This window comes from Coffea arabica, chromosome 7c, assembly GCF_036785885.1.
Source record: "Coffea arabica cultivar ET-39 chromosome 7c, Coffea Arabica ET-39 HiFi, whole genome shotgun sequence".
Classification (NCBI taxonomy): Eukaryota; Viridiplantae; Streptophyta; class Magnoliopsida; order Gentianales; family Rubiaceae; genus Coffea; species Coffea arabica.
Window position 1 is genome coordinate 1,475,483 of NC_092322.1, and position 27,338 is coordinate 1,502,820.

The 27,338-nt window shown below is 39.5% G+C and overlaps 5 protein-coding genes across 10 annotated transcripts; 1 reads left to right on the forward strand and 4 right to left on the reverse strand.

Moving 5' to 3' along the window:
* Nucleotides 1-2,755: 2,755 nt before the first annotated feature.
* On the reverse strand, nt 2,756-6,887 carry LOC113698010 (uncharacterized). Of its 5 annotated transcripts, XM_072057702.1 has the most exons (11): nt 6,597-6,885; nt 6,360-6,454; nt 6,085-6,183; nt 5,306-5,410; nt 5,077-5,181; nt 4,677-4,815; nt 4,395-4,421; nt 4,185-4,300; nt 4,043-4,099; nt 3,631-3,740; nt 2,934-3,135 (listed from the first exon to the last, which is right to left on the reverse strand). In XM_072057702.1, the coding sequence occupies exons 1-10, from the start codon at nt 6,760-6,762 to the stop codon at nt 3,639-3,641; spliced, it is 1,011 nt and encodes a 336-aa protein (XP_071913803.1). In that variant the 5' UTR covers nt 6,763-6,885; the 3' UTR covers nt 2,934-3,135; nt 3,631-3,638. The 5 variants fall into 5 exon arrangements, with proteins under 5 accessions (XP_071913804.1, XP_071913803.1, XP_071913805.1 ...); XM_072057703.1 differs by lacking the exon at nt 3,631-3,740 and having other exon boundaries at nt 2,756-3,135; nt 6,597-6,887; XM_027217671.2 differs by lacking the exon at nt 2,934-3,135 and having other exon boundaries at nt 3,427-3,740.
* A 937-nt stretch (nt 6,888-7,824) lies between these two features.
* LOC113698842 (uncharacterized) lies at nt 7,825-9,383 on the reverse strand. The gene is made up of 3 exons (XM_027218789.2): nt 8,850-9,383; nt 8,433-8,664; nt 7,825-8,276 (listed from the first exon to the last, which is right to left on the reverse strand). The coding sequence occupies exons 1-3, from the start codon at nt 9,381-9,383 to the stop codon at nt 7,825-7,827; spliced, it is 1,218 nt and encodes a 405-aa protein (XP_027074590.2).
* Nucleotides 9,384-14,819: 5,436 nt separating this feature from the next.
* On the forward strand, nt 14,820-18,695 carry LOC113700203 (uncharacterized). 2 transcript variants are annotated; one of them, XM_027220721.2, is made up of 10 exons: nt 14,820-14,958; nt 15,079-15,267; nt 15,756-15,833; nt 15,953-16,417; nt 16,630-16,765; nt 16,949-17,111; nt 17,328-17,456; nt 17,642-17,836; nt 18,220-18,342; nt 18,427-18,695. In XM_027220721.2, exons 2-10 carry the CDS (start codon nt 15,087-15,089, stop codon nt 18,517-18,519), a joined length of 1,563 nt encoding a protein of 520 aa, XP_027076522.1. In that variant the 5' UTR covers nt 14,820-14,958; nt 15,079-15,086; the 3' UTR covers nt 18,520-18,695. The 2 variants fall into 2 exon arrangements, with proteins under 2 accessions (XP_027076522.1, XP_027076521.1); XM_027220720.2 differs by lacking the exon at nt 14,820-14,958 and having other exon boundaries at nt 14,996-15,267.
* A 1,634-nt stretch (nt 18,696-20,329) lies between these two features.
* Nucleotides 20,330-22,122, reverse strand: LOC113700204 (transcription factor MYB35). The gene is made up of 3 exons (XM_027220722.2): nt 21,849-22,122; nt 21,621-21,750; nt 20,330-21,381 (listed from the first exon to the last, which is right to left on the reverse strand). Exons 1-3 carry the CDS (start codon nt 21,979-21,981, stop codon nt 20,556-20,558), a joined length of 1,089 nt encoding a protein of 362 aa, XP_027076523.1. The 5' UTR covers nt 21,982-22,122; the 3' UTR covers nt 20,330-20,555.
* An 828-nt stretch (nt 22,123-22,950) lies between these two features.
* Nucleotides 22,951-27,103, reverse strand: LOC113700206 (probable prolyl 4-hydroxylase 7). The gene is made up of 8 exons (XM_072056963.1): nt 26,644-27,103; nt 26,475-26,561; nt 26,187-26,244; nt 25,841-25,945; nt 24,160-24,217; nt 23,905-24,080; nt 23,747-23,810; nt 22,951-23,505 (listed from the first exon to the last, which is right to left on the reverse strand). The coding sequence occupies exons 1-8, from the start codon at nt 26,748-26,750 to the stop codon at nt 23,207-23,209; spliced, it is 954 nt and encodes a 317-aa protein (XP_071913064.1). The 5' UTR covers nt 26,751-27,103; the 3' UTR covers nt 22,951-23,206.
* Nucleotides 27,104-27,338: the final 235 nt, after the last annotated feature.

A 27,338-nucleotide genomic window follows, 5' to 3' on the forward strand; every position in this document is an offset into this window, starting at 1 on the left:
TTCGGAATGCCCTTTGATTGTTCAATGGTAGCAAGTTAGTGTTTGTAGAGAAGGCAGGAAATAGGATTCTGTCTCTCAATCAAACGCACGAGCATGAGCCAACAAAAAGGCCTCCTAATTTGAATCTCAGTCACTTTAGACCGGTCTTTACTTCTTGAAACAATCAAAATCAAGAACCGAAAAAGAAGCAAAGAAAGTTGAAGAAAGCAAAAAAAAAGGGAGAAAAGAGAAGGGCAGGGGGAGTTGCTTTGTTTTCACTGTCGAGAGAGACTCTGGTAAATAAAATAGCGTCCGCTAATAAAGTTGTTATGTGCAATATCAAGAAAATCCAATGGAGCTATAACATGTTTCACCATATACGTAACCCTTTTTTTTTTACCTCATTCCCCACTGGACAAATCTCTCAGCACTCATCAACAAATTTACACTATGCTTCACCTAAAAAAGCTTTCATGTACAACAGACGGAAATGGTGCATTAATTGGCTGATCTAGGAACCATCATATCACACGATTACGGCAAAAAAAAAAAAAGAAATTTTTTTGTTTATCCAGAAAAGAGCACTTTTTAGCGCTTTAACCCGAGCAGGGTGCAAATGCTTTATTTGGGGAACACGAGCCACTTAAAAACAAAAGAAAGCCAATCCAATCGAAAAGCAAAAGACAAATCACCCTTCAATCCATGCATGATGCATGCCTGCTACACAAACACATTGTCCTATGACACCTTTCTTGAAATATGCTTCATTTCTCCCGCAATGTTTTTTGCGGAGGAGAATCTGTCAATCCTTCCTGAAGTTGAGGCATGAGAATACCCTTCTGAAGTCTTTCACAATCCATCTAGTTTAAAAGTACCATGTGCTGGAGAAGCTTGTGTGAATACACACACTGATTAGGATGCTCTAAAACAGAAAAAAATATTCTCAAACAGCAGCATTCCCAAGAAATTTTTGCTCATATATATATGACTACAGCGAAACTTCAGCATGCCTTCATCCACTTCTTTCCAATTCTCAGTATTATACATCATACAACAATGATGTGAGTTGAGGCTGCCCAACACGTCTAACTTCAATTTGAAAATATCCTAAATCAACAGCAAAGATGGAACGCAGTGTCGCAGAAAGGCATTTTCTTCCACGACTAAGCCAAAGGGATTTCTGAATCTTCTTAAACTTTTTGACGTTTTTGCTCAACTAGGTGGTAGTCGGGAACTTCTGGCTCTCCTAAAGAGACGGAGCATAAAAGATCAGATAGACAAGGAGTAACCGAGACCACCTCGTATAATTTTGCATGGAGGAGTTGAACATAAACTTAAAAAGATCGGCCTCAAATCATTTCACAGATCATATTGAAGGTGATTAGACAACCATACAATCACACTTGTTCGAGGTTTCTGATTCCCCCAAATATCAACCAAAATTATCATATAAATATAGCACTTCAGGAAATAAGCATCAACTTCAAATTATTATATGTTATTTGGGCATGCGGTAAGGTCAGAAGGTTTACAACACTTGAGTCAGTCAACAAACCCTATAACTTCTTGCACAGCCAATAAAGAGGTTGACAAGGGAATTAAGAGCTGCATATTATGTTAGGTAAGAGCTGCATATAGAATTTGATACCTGTTATGGATGGGATCAGGTCCATCAGGCACTCTTCTCTTGCTCACAGAAGTGTACTTAGGAGGACGCCGAGGAAGATAACGGCTTCTACTTGCTATCAGCGTTAAAATGCTAAGGTTTCTGGTCGATGAAATTCTTGTTGCTGCCTTATCAGAGGCATTGTTGGCTACTATGCTAAATAACAAGAACCATAAGAGTAAGACAGCAGCAAACACAACAGCTCCAGCTGTAGCCCGCAAAGCCCTACCACTGCCACGCATTTTTATAACTTTTCAATCCTATACAATCTGTACCCTGCCAGATAGTTTGTTACCAGAAAGAAGGAATCCAACCATGTCGATTTTATGACAAAGGATTTCTAGTCGGGGCTATAAGACAAACTCGAGCACCAGAAAGGGAAAATAGGTTGGGGTGGTCCGAGTGGAGCAGAGCAAGGCAAGGCGAGTATAAATACATACATACATATATATATATATATATATATACACGATCCTCTTACGGCGGGGCTCTAATTTGTAAGTTAAAAATGTGAGGAAACTTTTGTCTTAAGACAGGTCTCTCCAAACATAAAGCCGTAACAAAAACAAAAAGAATATACGGTACTGAACTTTAGATTATGTGCTACATATCTTTTTAGGCTAGTGAATTTTATGTTAAATACCATTGAAATTCCAGCAGCAAAACACTGCTGTAGCTTGTTGCAATGTCCAAAGGTTTGCTGCATCGATTTGCTTTAAATATATTGGTCCACCTCGGAAATCTTTACTTTGGTGCGCACATTTTCATGCAGCAGCCAAATGGGACCTCACTACCTCCCTACTCCCCTTAATGCTTACATAGTCCTGAATTTCAAAAGAACCAAGAAAATGATGCATGGAAGCGAAAAAAAAAAAGATAAAGAATCTCGTGCCTGATTTCTAGAATTAATGTGAATATCGCAGTTTTGCGGACCATCGTGGTTAAAAGAGTTTATTGCATAAAATAGACGTATAAATGTATCAGGCCTTCACCTATCATGAACTGGAAAGGAGAAATGGGAGTTAAGAGCCCATCCTCAGGATTCTGGAAAGAATTGATACCGAGAAGAAGATGGCAATGATTATTTGATTGCACCATGTGCTTGAAGCGTAAAGATAATAATATTGCCACTGAATTACGACAAGAATCTACGAGCGTAAAACACAAATGACGCAAAAGTCTAAAGTTGCTCTGCTTTAAGCTTAAAGACAACATGTTGCCATTGAATTATAAGAATCTACGATCGTAAAACACAAACGACAGTCTAAAGCTGCTCGGTAGTATGAAATTTCACAATTTGGTTGTTGGGTAGTTCTTTCATGATTCACGCAGAGACTTGGAACTTTTTATCCTTATCATCTTGGAATAACATAAAGAAAGGATTTCTCCAATGTAACTCAAGGTATCAGAAAGAATGGTCCAAACTCCGTTTTCAAAAGACAATGCCACCTCAAGTTTTTGAAGTTCATCCAAGGAATTGCCTACAAAATCTGAGCAGTGCATGACAGGGTCTATCAGATCATTGTTTGGATAGTAAATTATTTGAGATAATTTTGTGAAAAAAATACAGTAGCACTTTTTTGATGTGATGTATGTGACATAAAAAGGTGATTGATAAATGTGTTAAATGATGCAAGCAAACAAGTCAGTGTGTGTAAATAAGGTGTAAATAATGTGCATTCCAAACACTATCGTATCATTGAACTGAAATAACAGTGTCATAGAAAATATCCAAGTTCTTGTCTGAATTGACGTTAGAGATTTTGATTATACAAGAAGGCTGAACTACAAAGATTACCAAGTTTAGTTTACTAGTAGCATTTCATTAACATCTCTTTGTTTTATCTACATCGGAAAGGAGAGTTGAGATGGAACAAATCAAATGGTCAGATTAATTTACAGCTAACACGACATGTCACTCCTAAAAAATATCAGACTACGTGGTCTTTAGCACAAAAATATAATAATCCAGCCACAAAACCTACTTCCATCTTTATGATAAACCCATAAGTAAGCTGGCTGACTTTCTCCTCTTTTGCGCCCAATTTGGTCCGTATATAGCAAGATGTGTCCGACCAAACCTCCGATCAGCTATCTACAATTTGTGATCGTTTAAGGTAAACCCGTTATTAATTAACATAGTAGCTAACATATGGATGAGGCAGTTTAGAAGAAAAAAGCATAGCGTGAAGAAGCATGCAAAGGTTCTAGCCGATACATGATAAGTATTTTTAGGTGTTCAGCTGACTAAAAAGAGACTAGTGCAGGCAGGCCTAAGGGAGAGTATAGGAGTTTATAAATCATTAGAATAGCCTCATCTCAGATTAGTTGAGTTTTTAGGTGAGATGGTTCTTATTAATCAGGAAAAATTAATCAACCAAAGCTTATCTGAAATACCTTAGTGAGGCAACCACATGAATCAAGCATGTCAGTTTTCAAAGGGTATTCAACTACCTACAAAAGAGTAGGCATTCTGTTAGATATTAATCAATCAAACCACTGAGGGACAAAACTTACTTTTTGTATGCGATTAACTTACAATAAATGTGTCCTCTCCAATTATGGATGAACTTGAAATTTGGTTCATCAATACCCCATAATCTACTGCCATATATGGAGGTGTAACACTTATATAATCAAATGGAGCGCGTTTACCTGAAAAAAAAATCTAATCGTAAAGTTCCAGAAGGTAATAATAATCTTCTCATGTAAAGAAAAACAGGAAAAAATGAGGTTTGATGAAGCTGACCGTAATTGAGAGACTCAAAGCTTCTGACTACATATACAAACAAGTCTTTTAGGTGTACATCAAACGAACCTTCATTGCTAAGGCTTCTAATATATGCACATATAGAAGATAAAGATCTTATTTAAAGGAGTCCAAAAGCATGAACTCTATTCTATACGATATGCAGAAGGCCAAATTAATAATAATTTAAAAAGGATAAGATCTGGAAGGTAGTATAGAGAAAAAAGTTCAATCAGCATGACAACTAGATTTTCAATTCTGTGAATCCAGAAAACAGCATACCAGCAAATTGTTCTGCCCTTTCCAAGAAATCCTCCACACGGACAGGATGTATGGTTGATACATCAAGGAAACCAGTCCACTGTAAATTTGGCCGTAGAACATCTGAGACAACCCAAGGATCCATCTCAACAAAATGGGCCTGGGATTTGAAAAGAGAATAAAGGGAAGAGTGAAGAGTACAGGAAATAGCAATAGGTTGCGGAACACACTGTAAAACAATCTAACTGAAAGATGGTGTACGAAGTTAAAATCTAACTGCTTAAAGTACCAGCATAATGCTGCATCTTCATGCAGATGTTAATTACTAGCTAAAAGAGAAGAAAATAATGTAATGCTATAGAGTTAATTGTCAGCTTTCATATTAATAATTAAAGTAAGTGTTACTGGCTCTAATGATAACCTCTGAGCATCCTCTACTGATAGCTTCAATGCCAACAGATCCTGTACCACTGTATAAATCTAACCAACGACCAGGCCGTAGAGATGCAGGGCTACCACCAGCCGCCTGAAGAAGAAGAAAGAACAATTTGTTTACAACATTATTCTGTTAACAACAGTAGCATTCACAGATTTGAAAGACTACAAGGATTCCAAAATTTGAACAGAATCCATGATAATGAAACAAGCACCTGTAAAATGGCAAATGCAGCAGCCTTCACCACTTCCATCATTGGGCGTACATCCATGCCTTTCGGTGAAAGTAATTTTTTCCTTCGAGCTTTTCCTGCAAGCACCTAGTAACCAATGAAGTTTGTATAAGATTTCAAATACGGATGACTATGCCTAAGCACCTAATTTCAAGAACATGATTTGTAAATTGAACCATACTTCTTCTAAGGGTGGAGAAGGGCATAACATGCCAAAGAAATAGAAAATAATAATAAAAAGAAGCACTTGTATTTAAATCTCAAACATTTCAGTAGTTTCTCAAACAAGTGTCAATTGACAACCTTTTTTCAGGGTCCAAAAGATTGAAGTTAGACATTATTGTCTATCATGCAGCATAACATATATATAAGCATCATATTTGTTAACCTTTTCCAGGAAATAATTCATTTTCCCATTTACAAATTACTTGACAAAAAAGAATAATAGGAGCAAAGAATTTAGTGCATTTTGGTAAGGAGTTAACTGTACATAGAAAATGAACTTCATAGCATCTAACACTTAATCTGCGTATCGCATATGTTCAGGAGACAGAAACAAAAAGCCGCAATTAAAGTTAGAATTGTGAACTTTATGAGTAGACGAATATCATCAACCAGGAACTGGTTCTGGTCTTTTGTTAAGTTATCGAAGCAATGCAATTAGCTGATATTCAATAGTGCAACTTTGCACATCCATATCTGCTCAAGCCATACTTGCTACAAATAAGTACTTCGGCGTACAAATAAAAAATTGTAAATACCTGAAGCAATTTATGGGTTTCCCTTGGACGCTTGGGTTCCTCTGTGATTTCCTGCCTTGCGTTTTCTCCCGTCTTTGCCTGCCCTTTTCTCCTCTTCCTCTATAAAACCAGGAAACCACACGTCAGAACCTAGAAACTTTAACGGGGCTGTTATGAAGGTTGTGAGACAAAACTTACGGGGACAAGTACAAAACTTTTTTCTTTGTTTGGGGGAAGGGGGGGGGGGGGGGGCGGGGCGGGGCGGGGGAGAAGGAATAAAAAGAAAAAAAAGGGACCTGTGGAGATGAATGGGCTAAAAACTCGTCAGGATTGAGACCGTATTGTTCAAGAAACTCTCTTTCCTTCTCAATTTGGAGTCGACTTTTAGATTCTAACAACACCAGAAAAACAAAGGTTCAATAGTACTTATTAGCTTTCAATACATAATTGTCAAAAAAAAAAAGCCAGCAATAATTACGTAAAAATGGAAGAAACAGATCGATCAAGTGCGGAAAACGAAGGAAGGCAGCTACTGTTGGAGTAAGAGAGGGTGATAAGGCATGAGTTGCGGCGTATGCTGGCTGTGAACGGGAAATCACTGCAACCAAGATGGAAGCACGGTGTATTGATGTTGAGGCGGAGAGGAGAGAGGAATGGAGGTGTTGCTGTTGCCAGGTGACCAAAACTTAAGGCCGCCATCTCTCAAGACCACCACCACCGCTGCTGCATCTGCGACTACCGCTGTCAGCTGTACTAAAACCCGCAGGATTTTGGCGCTGGCCGGAATGGATTACTCGCTATTCACTCGTCACTAGTCACTAGTCACTTGTCAGTCACTCCTTTTTTTTTTTTTTTTTTCCTATCCTTTTCTTTTTTTTTTTTTGGTCAAACCTATCCTTTCTTATTTAGTTTTTCGTTTCACCCAGAAATTTTGGTGCCCCTTAATCTTGGCTGCGTTTGGATTCTCTGTTTTTGGAGCTGTATTTCAAAAACTCTACTGTAGCAGTTTTTGAAAAACAAGTATAGTCGCTTGGATTGAAAAACTCCATGTATTTGAAAAAATTTGCGTTTGGATTGACCTGTATTTCAAAAACACCTTTTTTTTTTTTTTTTACTTCAATGGCTAATCAAAATTGCATAAGAATTCGTGTCAAAATTAGAACCTTGTGAAAGCTATGCTACAAAATTTTACTGACCTGGAATTTAATACATCAAAGCTCATTACAAATAAATACACTACACAATGGCTCATTTATGTGCCATTTGACTAGACTTCAGGGCCGGTAGCAAATAAACTACCAAGGCCTCGATTTACTTGAGCAGAAATTTGATGCCCTTGTAAAATCTCGTCATCTACATTCCATACGCTCTCCTTCCCGAAAGAAGTTGGGATGGAAAAATTTGGACTCGACTTGTTGAAATAATTTAGGATCGACTGGAAAGCTATTGCACATATTCGAACCATGATTTGCACCTTAGCTGGAATAAATATACACAAGATACAACCAATTCTGGTCTCAACGCCATGTATAACTACAAGCTATTGAATAAGACATGGTATAGGCACATAAAAAGCTGCATATTAAGTTTAGGCTTGATTAAAGGTGCCACAGCTTGAACTAGGCCATCCGATTAGTACCTCCCCAAAGGTTAACCTTTGTAAATACAAATAAGATAACATGACAAATTGTTTGGTTGTCAAATTATAGGAAGTAAGCAAAGTTTCTACATAGTAGTACTACACGCTAGACATAAGCTTCTTTAAGCACCGTGCCGATTCACATACATATGAACTGCAATTGCCCGCCGATTTTCGTTCCAGTTCTGTATACCCTGTTGCGACATATCGATGGGTTGGGCTTCATGGATTTCATTCCCTCCCTCCTGGAGATCTAGTTGGGCTCCGAGGGCAGCTTCTTCATCGAAGTACTCATCGTTAGGCGCATAATCTCTCATGAAGTTGTGGAGAGTACAACATGCAAGCACGATATTGTTCTGAGTTGTTATGAGATAGTTCTGCATTGGACCCTTCAGTATCGGGAACCGTTTCTTAAGAACCCCAAAACTTCGTTCAATAATATTTCTAACAGAAGCGTGTCGTCGGTTGAATAAAGCTTTAGCGGCCCGCTCATGCTGCGTGCCCCTCGCTGCCCTAAACGGTGCCATGAACCCGGGCATGTTAGTGTAGGCAGCATCCACCATATAATATTTTCCTAACATGTGAGAGCCCCAAATCCATGTCAGCATATTTCAAACTTTATAACTAAACAAACCTTCAAGCAATGCTAAAGAGTCTATTAATCTATGCAAGTCTCACATATGAAAATCACTTGTTTTACTACAAACCTTTATATAAAAGAAAAGCATACCTAGAGGTGGCATTGGAAATCCTGAATTTGGATGGTGTAGTGTTTCCTGAAGGATTCTGGCGTCGTGTGCACTGCCCTCCCAACCGACTCGAACATAAACAAAACGCATGTCATGATCACAAGCTGCAAGCACATTTTGAGACAGCCCACCGTGCCTATTTCTGTACCGCTCGCTTATCTCTGTTCGACACCAAGCTGAGATGTGGGTTCCATCTAAGGCACCGACGCAATCCTATGAATTTTGAGGCAAATTACTCAAAGTCATGGCAGTATCAGCTAATAAACTATTCATATGGATGTTTTAGCATGAATACAATGTTCTATTCATATATATGAAAAAATTATCAAGACAAATTACCAGAAAGATTAGATACGAACTTCATAGTCCTACCAAGAATTGGGTGTTTGTGTATTTACCTTGAACCACGGGTAAAACAGTCCGTTGTTCAAAATTCGGGGATGTGTCTCACCAACATCCCTCGGCCTAACAAATTCACGATCGAGTCGCACCAATGCTCGCAGAACTCTTCTTACATGCCGATCAATTGTCTCTGTGGAATATTGGAAACGCTCGGCTAAAACCCGATGACACTTATCATGGCTCAAGCACATTAGAGTTAGGGCAACGGATTCATGAATCCCAACCCTCTGAGAAAGATATGCGTGCCAGTACCCCCGGTCAACCAAGATGTCACACAAGTGTAGGAACAGGGGCACAGAGAGGCGCATATTCTCAATAATTCGATCCGGATGGCCATTTAGCACCTCAAGTACATAATCCCTGCCAGAGAGTGCACTATCTCGGATTCTTCTCCTTCTTGAAACACGATTCAGTCTGGGGTCAAAGAAAACCATTCCCATGAGAATGACCTCCATGAGTATGTTGTCGAGGTCAAGATCATCCATCTCATCGTCTAATTGTCCGCCCTGAACGTGCAGCTCGTTATCCATCAATTGAGATAACCATTGAGAATGATGTCCAGACTAGTGTTTGCAGAGACGTACTGTTGCTAGAGCTCCAGAAAATAGCCAACCTGCATCCACATGGAAATGCAATATCAATCGAATACAGTTTTACAAAAAATAAACTGGAAACACTAATGAATGTAGAAGATTTGGCCTCTAGACTCATAGTGCATATGGATTACACCCAATAATTCCCATGCATGCAAGCAGATAGACATTTTCTATATAAGTGCAATATATTTCCAATCTCGATCTTATATTTCCATCAAATTAGAACTACATGCAACCATAAGACAGCATAGTAATGGGATATGAGTTAACAACATAAGGTAGCTAATCAATGAAGTACAGTAAAGTGGCTTCTACACTTTGAAACACGGCCAGTTTAAAGATGGATTGCTGTGTACACACAGGATGGATACACAGGACACCTAACATCCTGCATATGATAGGAGATATTACAAAAATGCACCAATAAGCATATTAAAGTTATGGAAATAAACGTAACAAGCTTAATCCCTGCGTACATAGAAAAGTTTAAAACTCGAACAGCTGTAACTATAACCAAAGCACTTAACTTCCATAAGTTAAATGCGACACTAATAATTTTGGACAATTAAAGGCAACATAAAAATCTAATAAACAATTGTTTCATACAAGCATGTGCGGAAAAAAAAAGGAAAAAAATAATGAAAAACAGTTTTCCGATACAACGGCATCATTGCTACTAAAGTTAAGGCATAGTCATACTCATACCAAACCTACTGCCAACTCAATACTCAAATGGCAGAGCAGGGAGGAAAACATAGGAAATTAACAAGCTCTAATAAGCGTAACTACAATAAAACTGGACTGGTCTCGATCTACTCGGGGGGTAAGAACCCTCTGCGCCTCACAAATGCAAGACGAGCAGTATCAGTAGTGCAAGTATTCCAGATCGCCCGCTCTGAAGAATCTCGCAAAATATCAGCAACGCCCAAATGCACATATATGTCTAGATTCAAGGCGAGGAGCTGTGCCAACGCGGCCTTTAGCTCAGAATCAACATCCACAGGGCGATGTGTAGTCTTCGACGGTGAACAGACCGAACCAATCATGCTATCTCCCTTTTTACCACTCAATTTTGTGTCAATGCTGTCTAGCACACGCATATACTGTTGGAATTCCCTCGAAGAACCTGAGAAGAATGAATCCTCTGACATGTCTCCCGATTTGCGCTTTTTTTTCTCCTTAGTCACTTTCGCTTTCCCTTTTCCTTTCCCTTTCCTAGCCGAGGGTAACTTAACATCTTCACCCGATGAACCAACGTTAACAACATCCGAGGGCTTAGCACTTCTCGCAGCATTCTCCATTTCCAACTCCTCATCGATGTTGAGGGGCGATTCTTCATGTGCCCCACTGTAGTCCCCTATAGCGCCTTGGTTCATGAAGACTTCCTCAAGCAAATGAAATACATAGCATGATCTATTATAAAACCTTGTGAAGTCGCTGTTCACCTTCAAAAAATACATCAAAACAAGCATTAGATAATGCATAAAACACCCAAGACAGTTCTTTTCTGTGAGGCTATATTGCTTTGGTCGTCAGTCAGCAAATTATCGAAAGGAAATTGAAATGAAAAACTGTCAAACAGATTTGATGTACTGATAAGCAAAATATCGGAATAGAGTACGTCGAGTAATTGCACAGCCTGGTCACATAGTCAAGTCTACAGACTAGAAAAATAACCGAAATGAAACCTTTATATAAGTACAAGTTAGCCAACCTAGAGTAGATCAGCCCAGCGGCCATCATCCATCATGAATGTGTACTTCGAAGAGTCCCAACCCATACCAGTACCTCGTCTCTTGAATGAAATATACAGTCTGGTTTGGCTCTGCAGGGCGTAGTACTTCGATCTGATGGTGTTTTTGGGAAAGAAAGTGCCAAAGGTAGCGTTAAGCGTAGCCATGACTTCGGGGATGACATGACTCCCGATATTGTTAGGGGTTATTTCTCCCTTCCTATGCATACTCAATAGATGTTGGGCAAATGCAATTTCGTGTTGTTCAGTGAAAGAATTACGCTGGGAATACTTTGCTCGTGGTCGACTCATCTTTTTATTCTTTAGGATGGAAACAATGCATGGCAAAGGAAATTTTTTAGCTTAAACAGTTTGCATGGCATAGTTTCTTTCTAATATATGGCATTCAACCAGTTTGCATGGCTTAAACAGCTTTACCTTGAAGTAGTTGGTGATGCACAGCTGCAAATCGTTCTCTCCACAAGCTGACTTCGAAGAATAACTGCCTAGGCGCCTACTTTTTTGAAAAGCTGGACAGCGAGAGAAGTTAGCATTATCCAACAATGAATAAATACTCATATAATCTAATAAAGACCCTGAGCGTGGAAGTAGTTCATACCCTTCCAAGCACGTCGAGTAACAGGGGGCATGTAGTTGAAGTAGGCTTCTAAAAAGTATCACCTAAATGGTTCACCTCAAAGCGAAGAAGGTTGACCGTAGAAATCTGAGCTAAACTTAATACATAAAAATACTAGTATGAGGCTATTTAAGCTGCGGAAAACAATTGAACTTCAGGGCCATAAGACTCTTAACAGTGTCCAAAAGCCATATTAAATACCAGTGTTATGGGTTATAACACATATTACCATCTATTTAAAAGAAGAGACCCAAGCGGAAGCTTTTGAAATGAAGGCAGATGCAAGCTCAACCAACAATTTTATTTGATAACTACTTTCCAACTCTTAATTCATAGAAATTATAGAAGGTGCACGTACAGAGGAACAGATACTAATGGATATAGTTGTACAACAGGCACTAATTTGAAATAGCTGTACCACAAGCACTAATTTGAATTTTATTGCTAGAAATGAAGTACTTCCATGGTGGAGAATATACGGACCTGGCGTGGTAAATGGCCAAAAAGACAGGACTGCGACACTATATCAAAAGCTAGTGCATATAAGAATGATTAGTACCTCCCTGCAATAACAGTTTTGGCAAAGTGTCGGCCACAACAGGTCTAAACCCAGTGATATAAGAGATTATTAGCCTAATAAAAATTGCAACTGGATAATCAATTGCAACTGGTAGACATTTTCTGCAATTAAACCCAAACAGGAAGCATAACCATTGCCAATTGATAACCGTCTGAAGCTGAAGACACACTGGAGACAACTGTATGTTCATACCACAAAAAATTTCACAGAGGCTTATCAATTAACATACCAACGCACAGACTTTCAGATTTTGGGGTTTTTGAACCAGCTTAGACAAATCAGCTGAGATTTGGGGGTTTGGGCAGAATGCTAATACAGGGATGATATGAAGGTCTCGACACATCAAAATCGGCCTATCAAAACATACTTGAAAATAGACTTGTTGTATCATTGCTAAAAAATAGACTTCAAATGCAAAACATACTGTCGAGAACTCATTCTGGTAGTACTAACCTGATGAGCTGAGACGACCGTTTAACACGCTAGAAGAATGTGCCTCAAGTGATTTGATTTTGCCGTAGATCTGGAGCCGCAATGGTCGGACAACCTCGCCGCAAGTTGAATGTCCAAACACAGGTTGTTCGAAGGCAACAATGGCGGAAATAGTGCAGCTTCGGCAATAGCAATCTTACTGGAGGATATCTCTTCACCTACCGTAGGTGGCTTGCATTAGCCGTACAATCGATGCCGTCTACAGGGAGAAGCTCGGCTCAAGTTGAATGTGGGTTCTGCGATTGTTCCAGAGCAATAATGGAGGAGAGGTGAAGCTTGGGCAAAGAGAGCGAGAGAAGAGGAAAGTGCTCTTTCGACTACTGAATACTGACAAGCGTTCAGTTTTTGGGACACAAAAACAGAGACGAGACAGAAATTATAAAACGGTGTCGTTTTCTAAAATGTACACTGTAGATGTTTGTTAGTTTCCTTCCGTGTTTTTGGACTACAAATGCAGTTTTTGAAATATTTGGGGATCCAAACACAGCCCTTATCATTTGGGCGCCCCTACGAACGATAATGGGCCTGGGCCCTGGGTATCTCCTCTTCTCAACCGTCGTTGAAGGCGTAGGAATCGTCGAACACCCAACAACGCCTTTAATCAATTACTGCCACTAATATTTAACAATAGTGACCCGTCCTGATTAATCTCTGTGATTGAATAATAAGGACAGTCCATTTTTACCATTTGGTGGTGTGGCCCCCCCAGGATTCATTTATTTGTCAACTGTAAGAATTAAACGCTTGAACCTGGCTGTTGTGCCCGCAAAATTGCAACTAAATACTCCAATTTTATCCACGCCTCCAAAATTTACTGCCCAAAGCGTTAGAATTGACAGCACCAACGAACCACGCCTCCAAAACCCACCACAAAACAGCATGATGGTCTTGAGACAAACCACCCTAACGGCTATGCCGACAAACCAACCCTCTTTTTATTTTATTTTTTTAATATATTTTGCATTATCATTAGATGCAAAAGTGGCAATTATCAATATTGATCTCTGATTGACACAACAATGAAAGTTTTGGAAGTTACAAAATGAATTAGTTAGCATTCCAATTTCGCTCGCAAACCTTTTATCAAGTTTTTTTTTTCTCTGTGTGTCATAATAATATTAATATTTAGAAAGAACTATATATTTAGAAAGAAAAAAAAAAGGCCAAGTTTTCATAGTTCATCACACGCACAAGCAAAATCCTAACCCCTGATTCCGCTAGAGTAAAGTAGATTAGTGATAATCGAACTTTTAACACTCATTTTTTATTTTAAATTTGAATCTTACCCTAAATTTGAATCCTCGTCCTCATGGCTCATTTGAGATGCGTCGTCGTGTGAGGTTGCGGCGTATTCCAGCTACTCAAATTGAAACATGTTACGAGTTACCAAAAAAAGAATCCTAACCCATTCAAGCCTTCGTACCCTATTCCTAAAGGGAAGGACGGACCACAACAACGCAAAACACAACAGAGAGTTCAACATCAATCAAATTTATAGTCGTGGAAAGTGAAAACAACTCAATCCGTCAATCGACGCGTCACGCAGTTCCTGTTCCCACTATACTCTCTTACCCTTTCCTCACCTCACGCTCTCCACCAGTATGAGGACACCTTTACGCGCATTGGACGGCTGCCGTGTCCAGGGCGAATATGTCCGTAAATCCATCTGCGCGTGATCTTTACGTCTTAACCAATGTGTAGTGCAGTGTGGTGTCCGTTTTCAACTGCATCCACGTGGCAATGGCAGTAACAAAAATGGGAGCCGGAACCCTACTCCGCCAGCCTGGAAGAAGCTGCGTGCGCTTATTGCCATGCTAGCCACCCCAGTCTTCCATGTCCTTCGAATTCGTTGACCAAAAATCTGGCTTAATTAATAATTAGGCCCTACTGGTACAAGTGTATTTGTATCAGACAACTATGGGACTATGATGATCATTATAAAGTTGTCGGCTTGTCCCCAAAATTAACGAGTTCTTGTTTCACTTTACCTGAACTTCAGTTCCTTCAAAAAAATAAAAATTTACCCTTCAGTGTTTGGTACAGGAATTGAGAAAATACGGAACTAGTAGTAAGTATCTAGCACGTATATGGTCAGAGATAATTTCTACTTAATAGATAGAGGGGTGGGAAGTGGGAAGGGTATTGTCCTGGTTTCCATTTTTTGTTGATCGGTTGTCTCTCCGGACAGATTACAGAATGGGAGCTTGCGTATCCAAACCCAGCAAGTGTGTAGTGGGTGGATTGAATCTTAGAAGAAAGGGTCGTCGGATTGGGAGGCCAAGGAGAAGAACCAAGACTCAATCTCTTTCAAACAAGCTCAGCAAGGTTGAACCTTCTCATTCTACGGATCTTCCTCACCGCAATCCCACATACCAAGGTACCAAATCTATTTCCCCTTTTTCTTTTTCTTTTTTTCCCTTCACATTGTGTGAAGTCAGAATCATGGTCGGTAGTAGCTGCGTGTCTTTTTCTTTCTTTGAATTGGAGCTGGGGCTGGTGAAAGACAAGATTATCGACATTAATCTGCCTTGCTTCTATGCATTGGGCTACTTTAGCTAATCTTGTCCTGGATTGATGAGGAACTGGATATTGAAAGCATAGCGTTCTGCTGAGCAACTATTTAATATATCTTCACATAGCATTATCTCCCCCCCCCCCCTCTCCCTTTTTTGGACTTTTAGGTTATCTTTAGTTCTCCTGATCATTATTCGGGTATAATGGTCTTCTACATTGTAAAAAGGACTTGCTGATATGCAGTCGCTTTTCGCTGTTTATTGTCTGTTAACTGACCTTCTCTATTTCCCTTCTCAAGTTCTGAGTGTTGTACTTTGCATGTGCTTATTTTGGTCCTTCTGCGCTTGGCAGGAAAATCTGAGGCTTGGTTTGATCCAGACACAGTGATTGATTCTGATGGTGATGATGATTTTTATAGTGTTCAAGATGGTAATTTCCTTGAACGTTTTTGGAATTGAGTATCAATTTGACGGTGTGATTTCTAGTTTTCCAGCAATCAACCTGTTGGATTTCTAATTTCTGTTGTGTATGACTTCCCTGAGCTGCAGATATGTCTCAAATTGAAAGTGGATCCTCGTCAGACGTTGTTACTCCAAGATATTCTGACAACAGGCATTTTAACGTGGCTTATCCCTCTGATCCTGAAGTGAAGCCAAGTGGACCATCATCCAGCAACTTGGAAGCTCATACGGCTAAAGAAGATTCTGCTCGAGAAGGGAATATGAACAATGCTCAGCTGCAAGCTGATGATCACCAGGAGCAGGCAAATGATCAAGCTCATTTTGATATAGTCTCTTCTCATTCCGTGGATAGAAGTGCTGTAAAAAGTGAAACGGCAAAGTTGCACAATTGTGGACCTCAAGCTCATAACTGTCTGCCTTGCCTTGTTTGTTCTACCTCCCGAGAAGAGAAGACCGCAAAGTCATTAGCCCCTCATTCAACAAATTTCAAGAAAAGATCATCTTTTAAGCTTTCATTTAAACGCCGAGAAGGACAAGCTAGTTCTGCTTTATGTAAGTATTATTGTCAACACTTTCTCATCCTTAGTCAGGAGTTAGCACTGTCACTGTCTATTTCCCTACAGGAAAAAATTTACTAAGAATCCTCGGTAGGTTGTAAAATGATGAGCAAATCCACCTCTCCCAACACGGCTCCTGTATGCTTTGTTGCTTTGTAAGTGGTCTTGTTTGACTTAGTAAGCCTAATTTCCACTTTATCATTTCAGTGTCGCCAAGGGCTACTGTTCAAAGACCTTTAGCTGGTTCTCAGGTCCCGCATTGCACAGCTGAGAAAAGAATTTCCGAATGCTGGTCAGAGGTTGCTCCCAATACTTTTAGAGTTCGTGGACAGAATTTTATGAGGTAAGAGCACTTGATTTTGAGACTCAACAATTTAACATTCCAGATAACTGAACTTGCACAAGTATGGTAACTTTGATTGCAAGGTCTAACAAACTTTGGATTTCTTAACCGATTTCAGCTCCTTTATTCTGGTATATCTATTGTGGTTAGTTGATGTGTCTGCCTGACCTAATTCTTTCACAGGGATAAAAAGAAAGAATACGCTGCAAACTATGCAGCATTTCATCCTTTTGGTGTCGATGTATTTTTGTCTCCACGGAAAATTGATCATATTGCACGTTTTGTGGAACTTCCTTCAATTGATTCAGCTGGGGAAGTTCCTCCAATTCTTGTTGTAAATCTTCAGGTATGTATTTCCTTTGTACTTGTGGTTGTTGAAGTAGTTCTCTGCAAATTGGAATATTGAAGTAAATGTTGGCTGCTCGGAATTTCCATACGCATTCTTATTCTGTATAACTGTGGTTTTACTTTTCCTATTTGTGTGGAAGGAAGTGTTTTGAGTTGGCATGGAATATTATCTCAGTCTGACATTTCTCTGCCTTTTTAATTTGAACTTTCGCAGATACCACTGTACCCTGCAACTATTTTTTCAAGTGAATGTGATGGAGAAGGCATGAATTTGGTTTTCTACTTCAAGATTTCTGAGAATTACTCGAAGGAACTTCCAGTTCAATTCCAAGAAAATATCAGGGTAAGTTGGATGAACTTAGCTTCGCGCAGCTGGTTTTTGCCATTTATTTCTTTGAGTATGGCAACCATTTGGCAGTTCTAATGATTCCTTTTGTCTAGAAATTGATTGTTTTTGCTGATCATTCCATTTGTTATACCAAAAATAAAGAACCTGATCTTCTTGTTAATTGGTCTTTGGTGGTATAGAGGATAATTGATGGTGAAGTTGAGAAAATCAAAAGCTTTCCTCTGGACACAAATGCGCCATTTAGGGAAAGATTGAAGATTTTGGGCCGACTGGTGAACATGGAAGATCTTAACTTGGGTGTGGCTGAAAAGAAGCTCATGATCACCTACAATGAAAAGCCTGTTCTTTCACGTCCTCAACATGAATTCTACTTGGTAAGGATTATCTTAAAAAGCTCTATGACACTTGATACAGTCATCTTGTTGTTCTGCTTCCTAGACAATGCAATTCATATTCTGGTCCTAGAAGAATTTGGATCTACTGTACTGTTCCATTTAGCATGTCTTTACAGATTTAACATAGATTATCCTAATGGTCTCCTTTTTAGGTGTTAAACAATTATTTATTTTATAAAATTTCAATTCGTGATCCTCTTGCTGTTAAAAAAAAAAAAAGCTGTTGACTCTTTTGCTCCGTCTTGATGCTTTCGCTCATACTAAATAAAAACATTTTAGTCGCAGAGCAGCTACTAAGGAAAGTACAATGCAAGTCATCCATGTATTCTAACTGAAGTAATTGGCTTTGCAAATTGTTTCAGGGAGCAAACTACTTTGAGATTGATTTGGACATACACAGGTTTAGCTACATTGCAAGAAAGGGTTTTGAAGCATTTCATGACAGACTGAAGCAGTGTGTTTTTGATTTTGGTCTAACAATTCAGGTAGCCTCTACAATCCTTTGCAAGCCAGAATGTGCTCTTTGGGTCCACAGCTGACATTCTTAAAATTGTGAAAACTTGATGCAGGGTAACAAGGCTGATGATTTACCTGAGCGTATATTATGTTGCATACGGTTAAATAAAATCTGTTATAGTAATTACAACCAACTGAGCGTCTGACTTAACAGAGCCAACCAAAGCTGCAATTTAGTGAGGGGAAGAACCACACCCTGAGCCAGCTTTACAGCCCTCAAGGCTATCATTTGAACAGGTTACTGATTTGAGTGTACAGATAAAGCATAAATTCGAATGCAGTGAATAAGAAAAGAATTCATCAAATTTTGGTTAACGTAAAAGCTGTTGTCGATTCATGATTAGTACTGTTATCCAGAATATTCCAAATTGCTTCAAGGCTATCATTTACTGGTTATGTGCTATGTAGCCAAGACGAAATGAATTTTTGGCGCCCTGTCTTGAATAAAGCTTTAGGGATCATCAAATGGTGGAGAAAAATTTGATGGTTTAGCTAATTACAGGCCAAGCATGACTTGTTGCAGAACCGGAAAATAATTGGTGGCTTCTTGGTTTCAATTGCGATGACCTAATGCGGGTGAATCGGAGAAAAGATTAGAAGAAAATTCAGGCAGAAGAAGAATCTGATCTCCGGCTATGCGCTATATTGTTGTTTATGACATAATAATGCTCCTTATCGACTAAATTGCTCTTGAATGAACGGAAAACATGACAACAGTAAACCGGCATGGCAAAACCGACTCCCCATCTTGGTGTTACATGCATCACCAAGAGCGTGGTGATGTGACTAATTTGGAGGAAAATGCAGAAAAGAAAGTCTTAATGACGGGGAAAAATCAACATATGGCTGATTGGTAACCCAGATAAGATGGGAGATTCATTTGACAACGAGCAAGAATTCAACCATGCACCGAATAACAGAGAAGGATAAGGGGTTAGTAGGAATCTGGAAAATCAACCTATCATTCCTGTAAATGATTCAGAAAAAAGATTGAATGCTGAGATATTCCATTTAGGACAAGCACTAATAATTTAGGGAAAAAAAAAAAAAAAAGAAGAAGAAGAAGTGCTAGGATGCACCAGAAGGCCGCGCGCATGAGCCGAAGATGGCACCAATAGAAAACTTTCGAACCTTATTTGCTTTGGGTGCGGCCGTCATATCGGCGAAAAGGGCAGGGCGTGAGCTACCATCAATGTGGTTGTGGATGGATCTGTTCTGTTGAACCTTTTCATGATCAGTCCCATTAGCCTCCGGCTCACAACCCACCTTTATCTCTCGCCCGGCAAGCCTGTTGTCCCAAATGCGGCCTGATGATCCTTGTCGGCGAAATGAATAGGATGATCTCTGCAATGTACTCATGGATTTATCAATGGACTTTGGCTTATCCACACACAATATCTCTCTTTGGTTGTGTGTGTGTGTGTGTCTCTCTCTCTCTTTTTTTTTCCCTCCTGTAGATGGGACTTATTATATTATGATAAGAATTTTTTTTTTGACATTATTCTTGTTAACTACGAAAACGATTTTTATTTATTTATTTATTTTCAGAGACGACAACTATTATATAACCTATCTATCTTAAACTATGAAAACGGTTTTATGCACGAGGCTTATTTTGTCTTTCCATCTTACGGTTGGCAGTGCGGTTGGAGTTTGTCATTGACGAGTAGCAAGGCTTAGGGCAGCCTTGTTTGGTTTCGTTCGCATGCATGTGCGGTGTATGTAGGTAGTCCCTTCGGCTTCGGGTACCACATCAAGCTCAAATTATGTATCGAGTCCTTGGTTGGTGGAGAATTCGTTGATTTATGGTGATATTAATTAAATCAAGTGGTCTTATTACATACTCCATTTTACTTCAAGCGAACGTCATGAAAAGGATGGCTTGTGATGTAAACCTATCAGGAGATGGAACCATAGGTGCTTCTCGAGTCTGGAACTGGAAGGGAATTAATTACGTGGGAAAATTGTAGCAGCCTTTGTTTCGATGAATGAATGCACGAAATTCCAAGAGATTAGAAAAGACTACAAAAAGAGATCGATTGGAGTGTGCATGAAATGCGCGATCTTTTGAAACATTTGCCCTCTCGCTCGACTAATTCCACGGAATCTCAGAGTTCCTTGGTCATCTGATGCAAGTCAACATTTATTCTAGTAACTTCTTCATTTTAGGAAATTTTCAGAGTCAGTAATCACAGAATCCATCCAAAAGCTCAGGAAATTCCAGCCGCAGCTGGCTGTCACTAGCCAGAATGGACTCCAAGAATGAATCAGCAGCAGATGAAGAAGATTCCATGTAGCGCATTGCTTCTGGTTCAGGTTTTAGCCCATAACAGGACACGCCAGCCTTGTCATTTACTTCGTTTTCAATTATGCAGGTAGCAGCATGCAGGGGCGTCTCTTCCTGCACCACTGCCGAAGAAATATCATCCGGTGAGGAAATCCCTCGGATTTTGTAATCTTCTTCATTTTGTTCTATGCCTGTGGATGGAAAAGGGTCAACAAGGATTGTTTCATTCCAATTAGAAGGAGAAGAGGGTGATTTTTGAAGCTGAGGTGGTTCACAAGGAAAAGACTGGGAGCCAAAATTCATGACGCTGCTCGAAGATGATGGAGATGAAGCTGAAGTGGAGATTCCACCGAGTAAATGTGGCAGAATTAAAGTTTCTTGGCCGTTGATTTGTAACTGTGATGCTGCCTGACCTAAAAAATTGCCAGAAAGGGTCCGACCATATTGCTCAATGATTTGGAGGTTGTTGGCATTGGGAAATTTCTGCGGAAGTAAAAGGGGTTCTGGTTTTATTCTTGGTTCAGTGTTAAGAAGTGCATTCTGGTTTATTGTGCTCGGGAGATTACCCAGTTTTCCAAACTCAGTAAAAATCTGAGAGAAAGGCTTATGTGTTACTGGATCTATGCCCATGTTGAAGAGCTTTTTCTTCAGCTTGGTGTTCCAGTAGTTCTTCACATCGTTGTCAGTTCTCCCAGGCAGCTGCTTTGCTATCCAAGACCACCTACAACACGGAAGCACTGGGTTTCAAAGTGAGATATCGTACGCCTTTTTAATGCCTTCTTCAGCGATGTCGGCAGTTATCTATGTGGAGAAGTAAAAATCATTCCTTCCTGTGTTTCTTACAAATTTCGACCTACTTCACATCGAGTTTTCAAAGCCTAAATTTTTGCACGACAATTAGCAACAGAAGCAGCCAAACGTGCTCTCCATTTCTCGCAATTTAAAAAGATGGAAACTTGCCTGCTACCTATAGTTCTGTGGAGTTCAAGAATGCATTCTTCTTCTTCAGGCGTGAAATTGTCATGCTTTAGGTCAGGCCGCAGATAATTTGTCCATCTGAGCCTACAACTCTTCCCACATCTGTTGAGCCCTTTGAAATGAAACTCATCCAAACACAGTAAATATACGGACAGTTAATGTTGACTATTTCGAAAAAAAAAAAAAAAGGGTTCGTGAAAGCACAGTTACCTGCTTTCTGAGGAACCAAAGTCCAGTTGCCAATGCCATGGCGAGATACGTACGCAAGAATCTTTGCATCTTCCTCAGGCGTCCAAGGGCCTCTTTTCACATTTGCTTTATCACAGCAGGGAGGTCTTCCCATCAGGGCATAGACAGGTATGTGTGTGCTATGCGAGTCCAGAGATTAGAGAGAGGAAATGGTGGGATTTAAAATCTTTAATGAATGAAATGGTGATGCAATTATACAGCTTCCCAGGGTACGTTTCCAGACGAGCATTTAACAATTAAGGGGGCATGAAATGCATGCAAACAGGGCTCCCCATTTAACAACAAATGCATGATTTTCTCCATCAAAACAGTTTGACGTGACATGAAAAACAATGCTCACATCCCCCCTCCCTCTCTTCACGCACGCTCCCCTTCTCCCTCCATCTCTCTCCCTCTCTCTCAGATCTGCGTGGCTCACATACTACAAACCCTCGTTCTGGGTTTAATAGGATGATTCAATAAGCCTAAAAATGATGTTCCTATTCCATTTCATTTGGTGTCACATTAGTTTCTGGTAGCAGAACATCCACTGGTTTAAACCTGACATCATTCAGGCGGCTGACTCTGAACTCCGAAGAAGGTGAACTTGTAAATCTCGCATTTTCGAGTTTTCACATTTTCCCGTGCTTCATTCAGCTAGGAAATCAAACGTGCTAAAGCCAAACAGCAAGAACAAGAGAGGGAAAAACCAACTACCCTCCCCTAGAGTAGTTGGCCACCACATATCCTTGTGAAGTGTGAGGTCAAAGGTCAAACCTTATCATATGATCCGATTATGATTCAATCCCCTCATAGTATAAATTAGAATAGGAGTAAGAGTAGGTGTAGATTGTGACAATAGAACCAAAAAAAAAAAAAAAAGAGAAGAGCAAGAGAGGGAAGCGCGTGTGGGGACCCAAAGATCAACGCAAACAACTACAGATTCACTTCAAACAACCTTAGGCTCCTAAAGTTGTGCACTTCGGGCCTCACAGGATGAACTGAGTTTGGCGTGCAACATCCCACAACAAAGAAAAGCGCCATAGTACCAGTTAAGTATCAAAAGCATAGTGAAAAAGGAGGCAACAACAAAAACCTATTTCAATTCACTATAGAAGAAGATGCTTCTGTATATGACAAATGGGTTAAGTCTGAAACAGTTAAGGGAAAAAGTTTGATTGCCTCTTCTTGTTCAGTAACTCCAGTACCCACACTTCAAGACAAAAACGACACTACTTTTTCAAATGGTCGATCCGATCCATGGAGATATCCGAATGTTATATACAACCCAAGGATGGGGTTGATCTATAAATACCTCTAATGATTTTGGGCTTCAGATTCTAAGATGAGCAAATCTTACAGCTCTCTCTACAATAACCAACAGCCTCCTCAGAGCCCACCATATATAGAGGATTCTTCTCACATTCACCTGAAGCAGCCCAGTGAGGGCAATTTGGATCCTTATCAACACAATCTTCACTAGTAGACAGCGCATCAAAAGACCTTACATGAATCCATTTTGTAGCAGACCACTTCTCACCTTCAATGACAGGACAGCTCCCGTGCAAGCTCAAAGGGTCAGTCGTAGCATCAGGATGTAAACTGAAAAACAGCAGTGCATCACCCTTCCTGGGTTTTACTGCAAAGAAAGACGTTCAGATGTTAATACTCGTGAATGTGAACATGTGCATACATGATACCTATTTGGACAACTCTATTCTTGAAATATATAACTCGAAAACCAAATATAATGTAGATATGATAGAATCTGTGCCCTTATCCCTTTTTCAAGTAGCTATTTGGGATATGAGAACACACTACATACTAATTGGATGCAACAAATCTACCAATAATTTCCAGATATTTAACATTGTCCTTACCAGCATAGCCATTTTTAGCACAATCAGACCAATCATCATCACCCTTTGGTTGAGTTTCCTTTTTCTGAAAAGTTTGACAGACAGACTCAAGGACATTGCTATCAAAAAATAACTAGAGAAACAGATAAAACAGGTAAACCATCCAACAGTTTCATTACCTCTGAACTAGGGAAAACTGTTTCGCCACCTTTCGCAACATCAGATAAATACATAAGCACGGTTGCTACTCTATGACCACCCAATTTCTGATTTTCCTTGTCATGAAAATAATCAAAATGTGGCTCATACTTTTGTCCATGCTCATAATGTAGTACTTGCATAGCTTCCCCATTCTCTGTATACAAATTCGACTAACAATGAGATTTCTTCCTTTTCAACTAATAGTAAATAATTGCAAAAAAGAAGCAAATTACCTACAGGAAGGAATGTCCAGGAAGCAATCTTAGCCTCGACACCACCAACAATGTCATCCTTATTAAAATAGGAGAAAAATTCCATTAGATCTTTAGTTTCAATGATGAACTAGTTAGTTTAATACACTAGTAAAGTAATAACTGTTAAGGAAAAGGTATTTTCTGTAACAAACATGTTAAAAGATGCAACAAATTCAATTTAAACATTCATTAACTTATATATATTAGACCAACCAAACTTGCAACTTCTTGCATCATAACAGCAAAATCACCACACAATATGGTACAACAGTAGGGACTTTTGGGATGAAAATAAACAATTTATCAGCACAGCATCCAGCTATAACACAACCTTGGGCTATAATGCTCAATAGTCCTATCACAAAAAGCAAGAAGAAAACTGAAATAGCGCGAAATGCAGCTAAGAGCTAATGATACTTCTACCTCAGGATGCTCTTTAGGACAAAAAACACCAGCAGTGAAGAGTTTTGACACAATGAAATGAAGGCAAAAATAGATGGCTGACTATAGAATTCCTCCATGTTTGTCCATTAATTAGGAAAAAGAATTACACAAGCAAGATTAATAAATTGTTAAAGATGCTCAAAGCAAGACGCTTCAGAGCAATCAAGAAGATGTGGCAAGCACAGATCTAATCCATCATCTACAAGATCAGTTGCCACAAACTGTAGAGCAAAGGCAACCTACAAGTGAAATATTGTATTATGACTTGGAATACAAGCTCAAGCAACCAGATATGACTCTGCGCATTCACAGCATAGTAAAGTGGAGCCACAGAATAGTTGGTCCAAGTGTTAGGTTTATTGGTTGGCTCATAGAGCACCTGGTTATCACCCTTTGACTACTGAGAGGGGAAATTTTTGCTGCTTCAAGAAACCAGCCTCGTACAGACCCTCTACTCAAAAAACATGTGCACGGGGCTTGCCAAGAGTTGCATGAAAAACCACCATCGGGGTCATACTTGACTTGAACACAAATATAATCGTGTTCAGCTTTTTTTGATGCAATAAAGTTAGCATTGGAATTATTCACAAACATATTCTATTCACCACAATAGTCAGCACCAATGACACTAAGTTCAAAGAAAAGCAAAACACATAGCTGGGACTCTGCCTTTTGCCAGGAGTTCAACCAAAACTTTGCCCGACCCCTGTCACCCTTCCTTTTCCCAAAAGTATTGCAAGGATCATGATGGTTCAGGTTTCAAATTCTGCAGAGCTTTTCAAAGGTTCTTCCAATCCTGGAGGATTAATCAAACGAAATGCCAAGGGTGATAGGAGAGGCATATATATATATATATTTTTTTTTTTTTCCAGGCAGATTTTCGGGAAATGCTTCAAACCTCAGATATGGCTAGTAACTATAACATAAAATAGCCGTTGCAATTGTCAGGAAGAAGATCTGAGAAACTCTTAACATTATTTAGATACAAAATATTCAGGTATTCCTTCTACAAGAAACAGCAACCAAGAAGCGATGTCTCAACATTCTTTCAAAAGAAAATATATTCCGGATATTAGTCTACCAGAAAGATAAAAGCACTGTGATAATTTATTCCTTCTGTTTGTTGCACACTAATGGGAACGTTAAGGGACTCAAATGGTCATTACAGATGATATCTAGCTGACTGATAACTAATAAAGAACGGGAATTTGCTAACCTGATGCTTCTTAAGGAACATGCCAGAACTTGTTCGAACTTCGCTCTCTATGCTCTTGCCAGAGTCATTGTCAGCCACCATGGATTTCTCCATCTTATTCTTAGCCTAGTCAAAACCACAGCCAGCCAAACAGAAGTCAATTTCTCTTCCTAAAGGATCTTACATTTCATAAATGATCCCATTTCTTTTAGGCAGAAAACTTGCAGCTAAAGCAAAATGCACGAGTAAAAGAACCAAATAAGAACGATAAATCGCACAGAAAGATCAAATTTCGATGGGTAGATGAATACTCAACACAGGACTGTTAAAAGAAGTTGCAATAGAGCAAAAGGAGATAAAGACCAACCAGATTGATCATATGATCACACTCTTCATTTGTTAAGAATCCCCTATATATAAAAGCCCTGCAGATTTCAAAATTATCATCATTGTTCAGCCAAAAGAAAAAAGAACACCGGCCGGCAAAGACAATCTTATGCCTTCTATTCTTTTCTTGTCTCTTTTACCATTTTGGGTGGGGGAGGGGGTGTGGGGGCAGCAGAAACAAGGATCGGCATCTGATGTGGATGGCAAGGCTTGTATATACAAACATATATACACTAACATGCATACACGGAGGCGGGAGAAAACAAACCTGGGCTTCCAAGAGAGTTGGGTAACCCGGGTCGGATCAAACGGAGCCGATGAAGCACCCGTGGCCAGCTTTACCGCCGACCCTTTTCTGATAAAAACAGTAAACAACATCAGGGATCAATCTGCACTCTCCAAGAGCAACAAATTGAAAACGGGCTGAAAATGCTTACAATTTCTTCCCACCACCCCAGCGGGAAAATTGGCCAGCGGAAACAGACAGATCCGACGGAATCGACAACAAACATAACAGAAGCAAAAGAATAACTCTAGACTCCATCGAGAATGCGTTTCAACCTAAATCTTGACCCTGCCAAATGGGATTTTTAACACGTATACACCAAAAATGGAGCTGGAAATTATCGGTTTTTTTTGGTTTTTTAATTGTCAGCGTCTCTTTAGATGGGTGAATTGCGTGAAAACTGAAGCTGGAGTTTTTAAAAGGCTGGGGCGACGGGTGGGGTGGGATGGCTAAGGATGGACCTGCTCGTCAGAAGACTCAGAACACTCTTGATTAAAGTCAAAGCTCGCTCCACAGCCTCCACTGGTGGCAGTGAGTTAAATACGACTAGTCTTGCAACAATTTTATTCTACTCTGTACTTGGGGTTCTGGAATTTCAACGGATTGCCCACAGGATTGTGCACTACCCGTTTCGGGGTTTGGTTGGCGAAATAAAGCGCGTTGCGTCAAATTTTGCCGCGAATCTTCTGTTCCATATTGGATGTGCCGCTTTCTATCTTATTTTTTATTATATTATTATTTTTTTTATAAATATTATATTTTTATTTTTTTTATTTTTTTAAAATCTAATAACTATTAATTAAGTAAAAAATAAATATAACAGCTTTAAAAAAGTAATATATAATA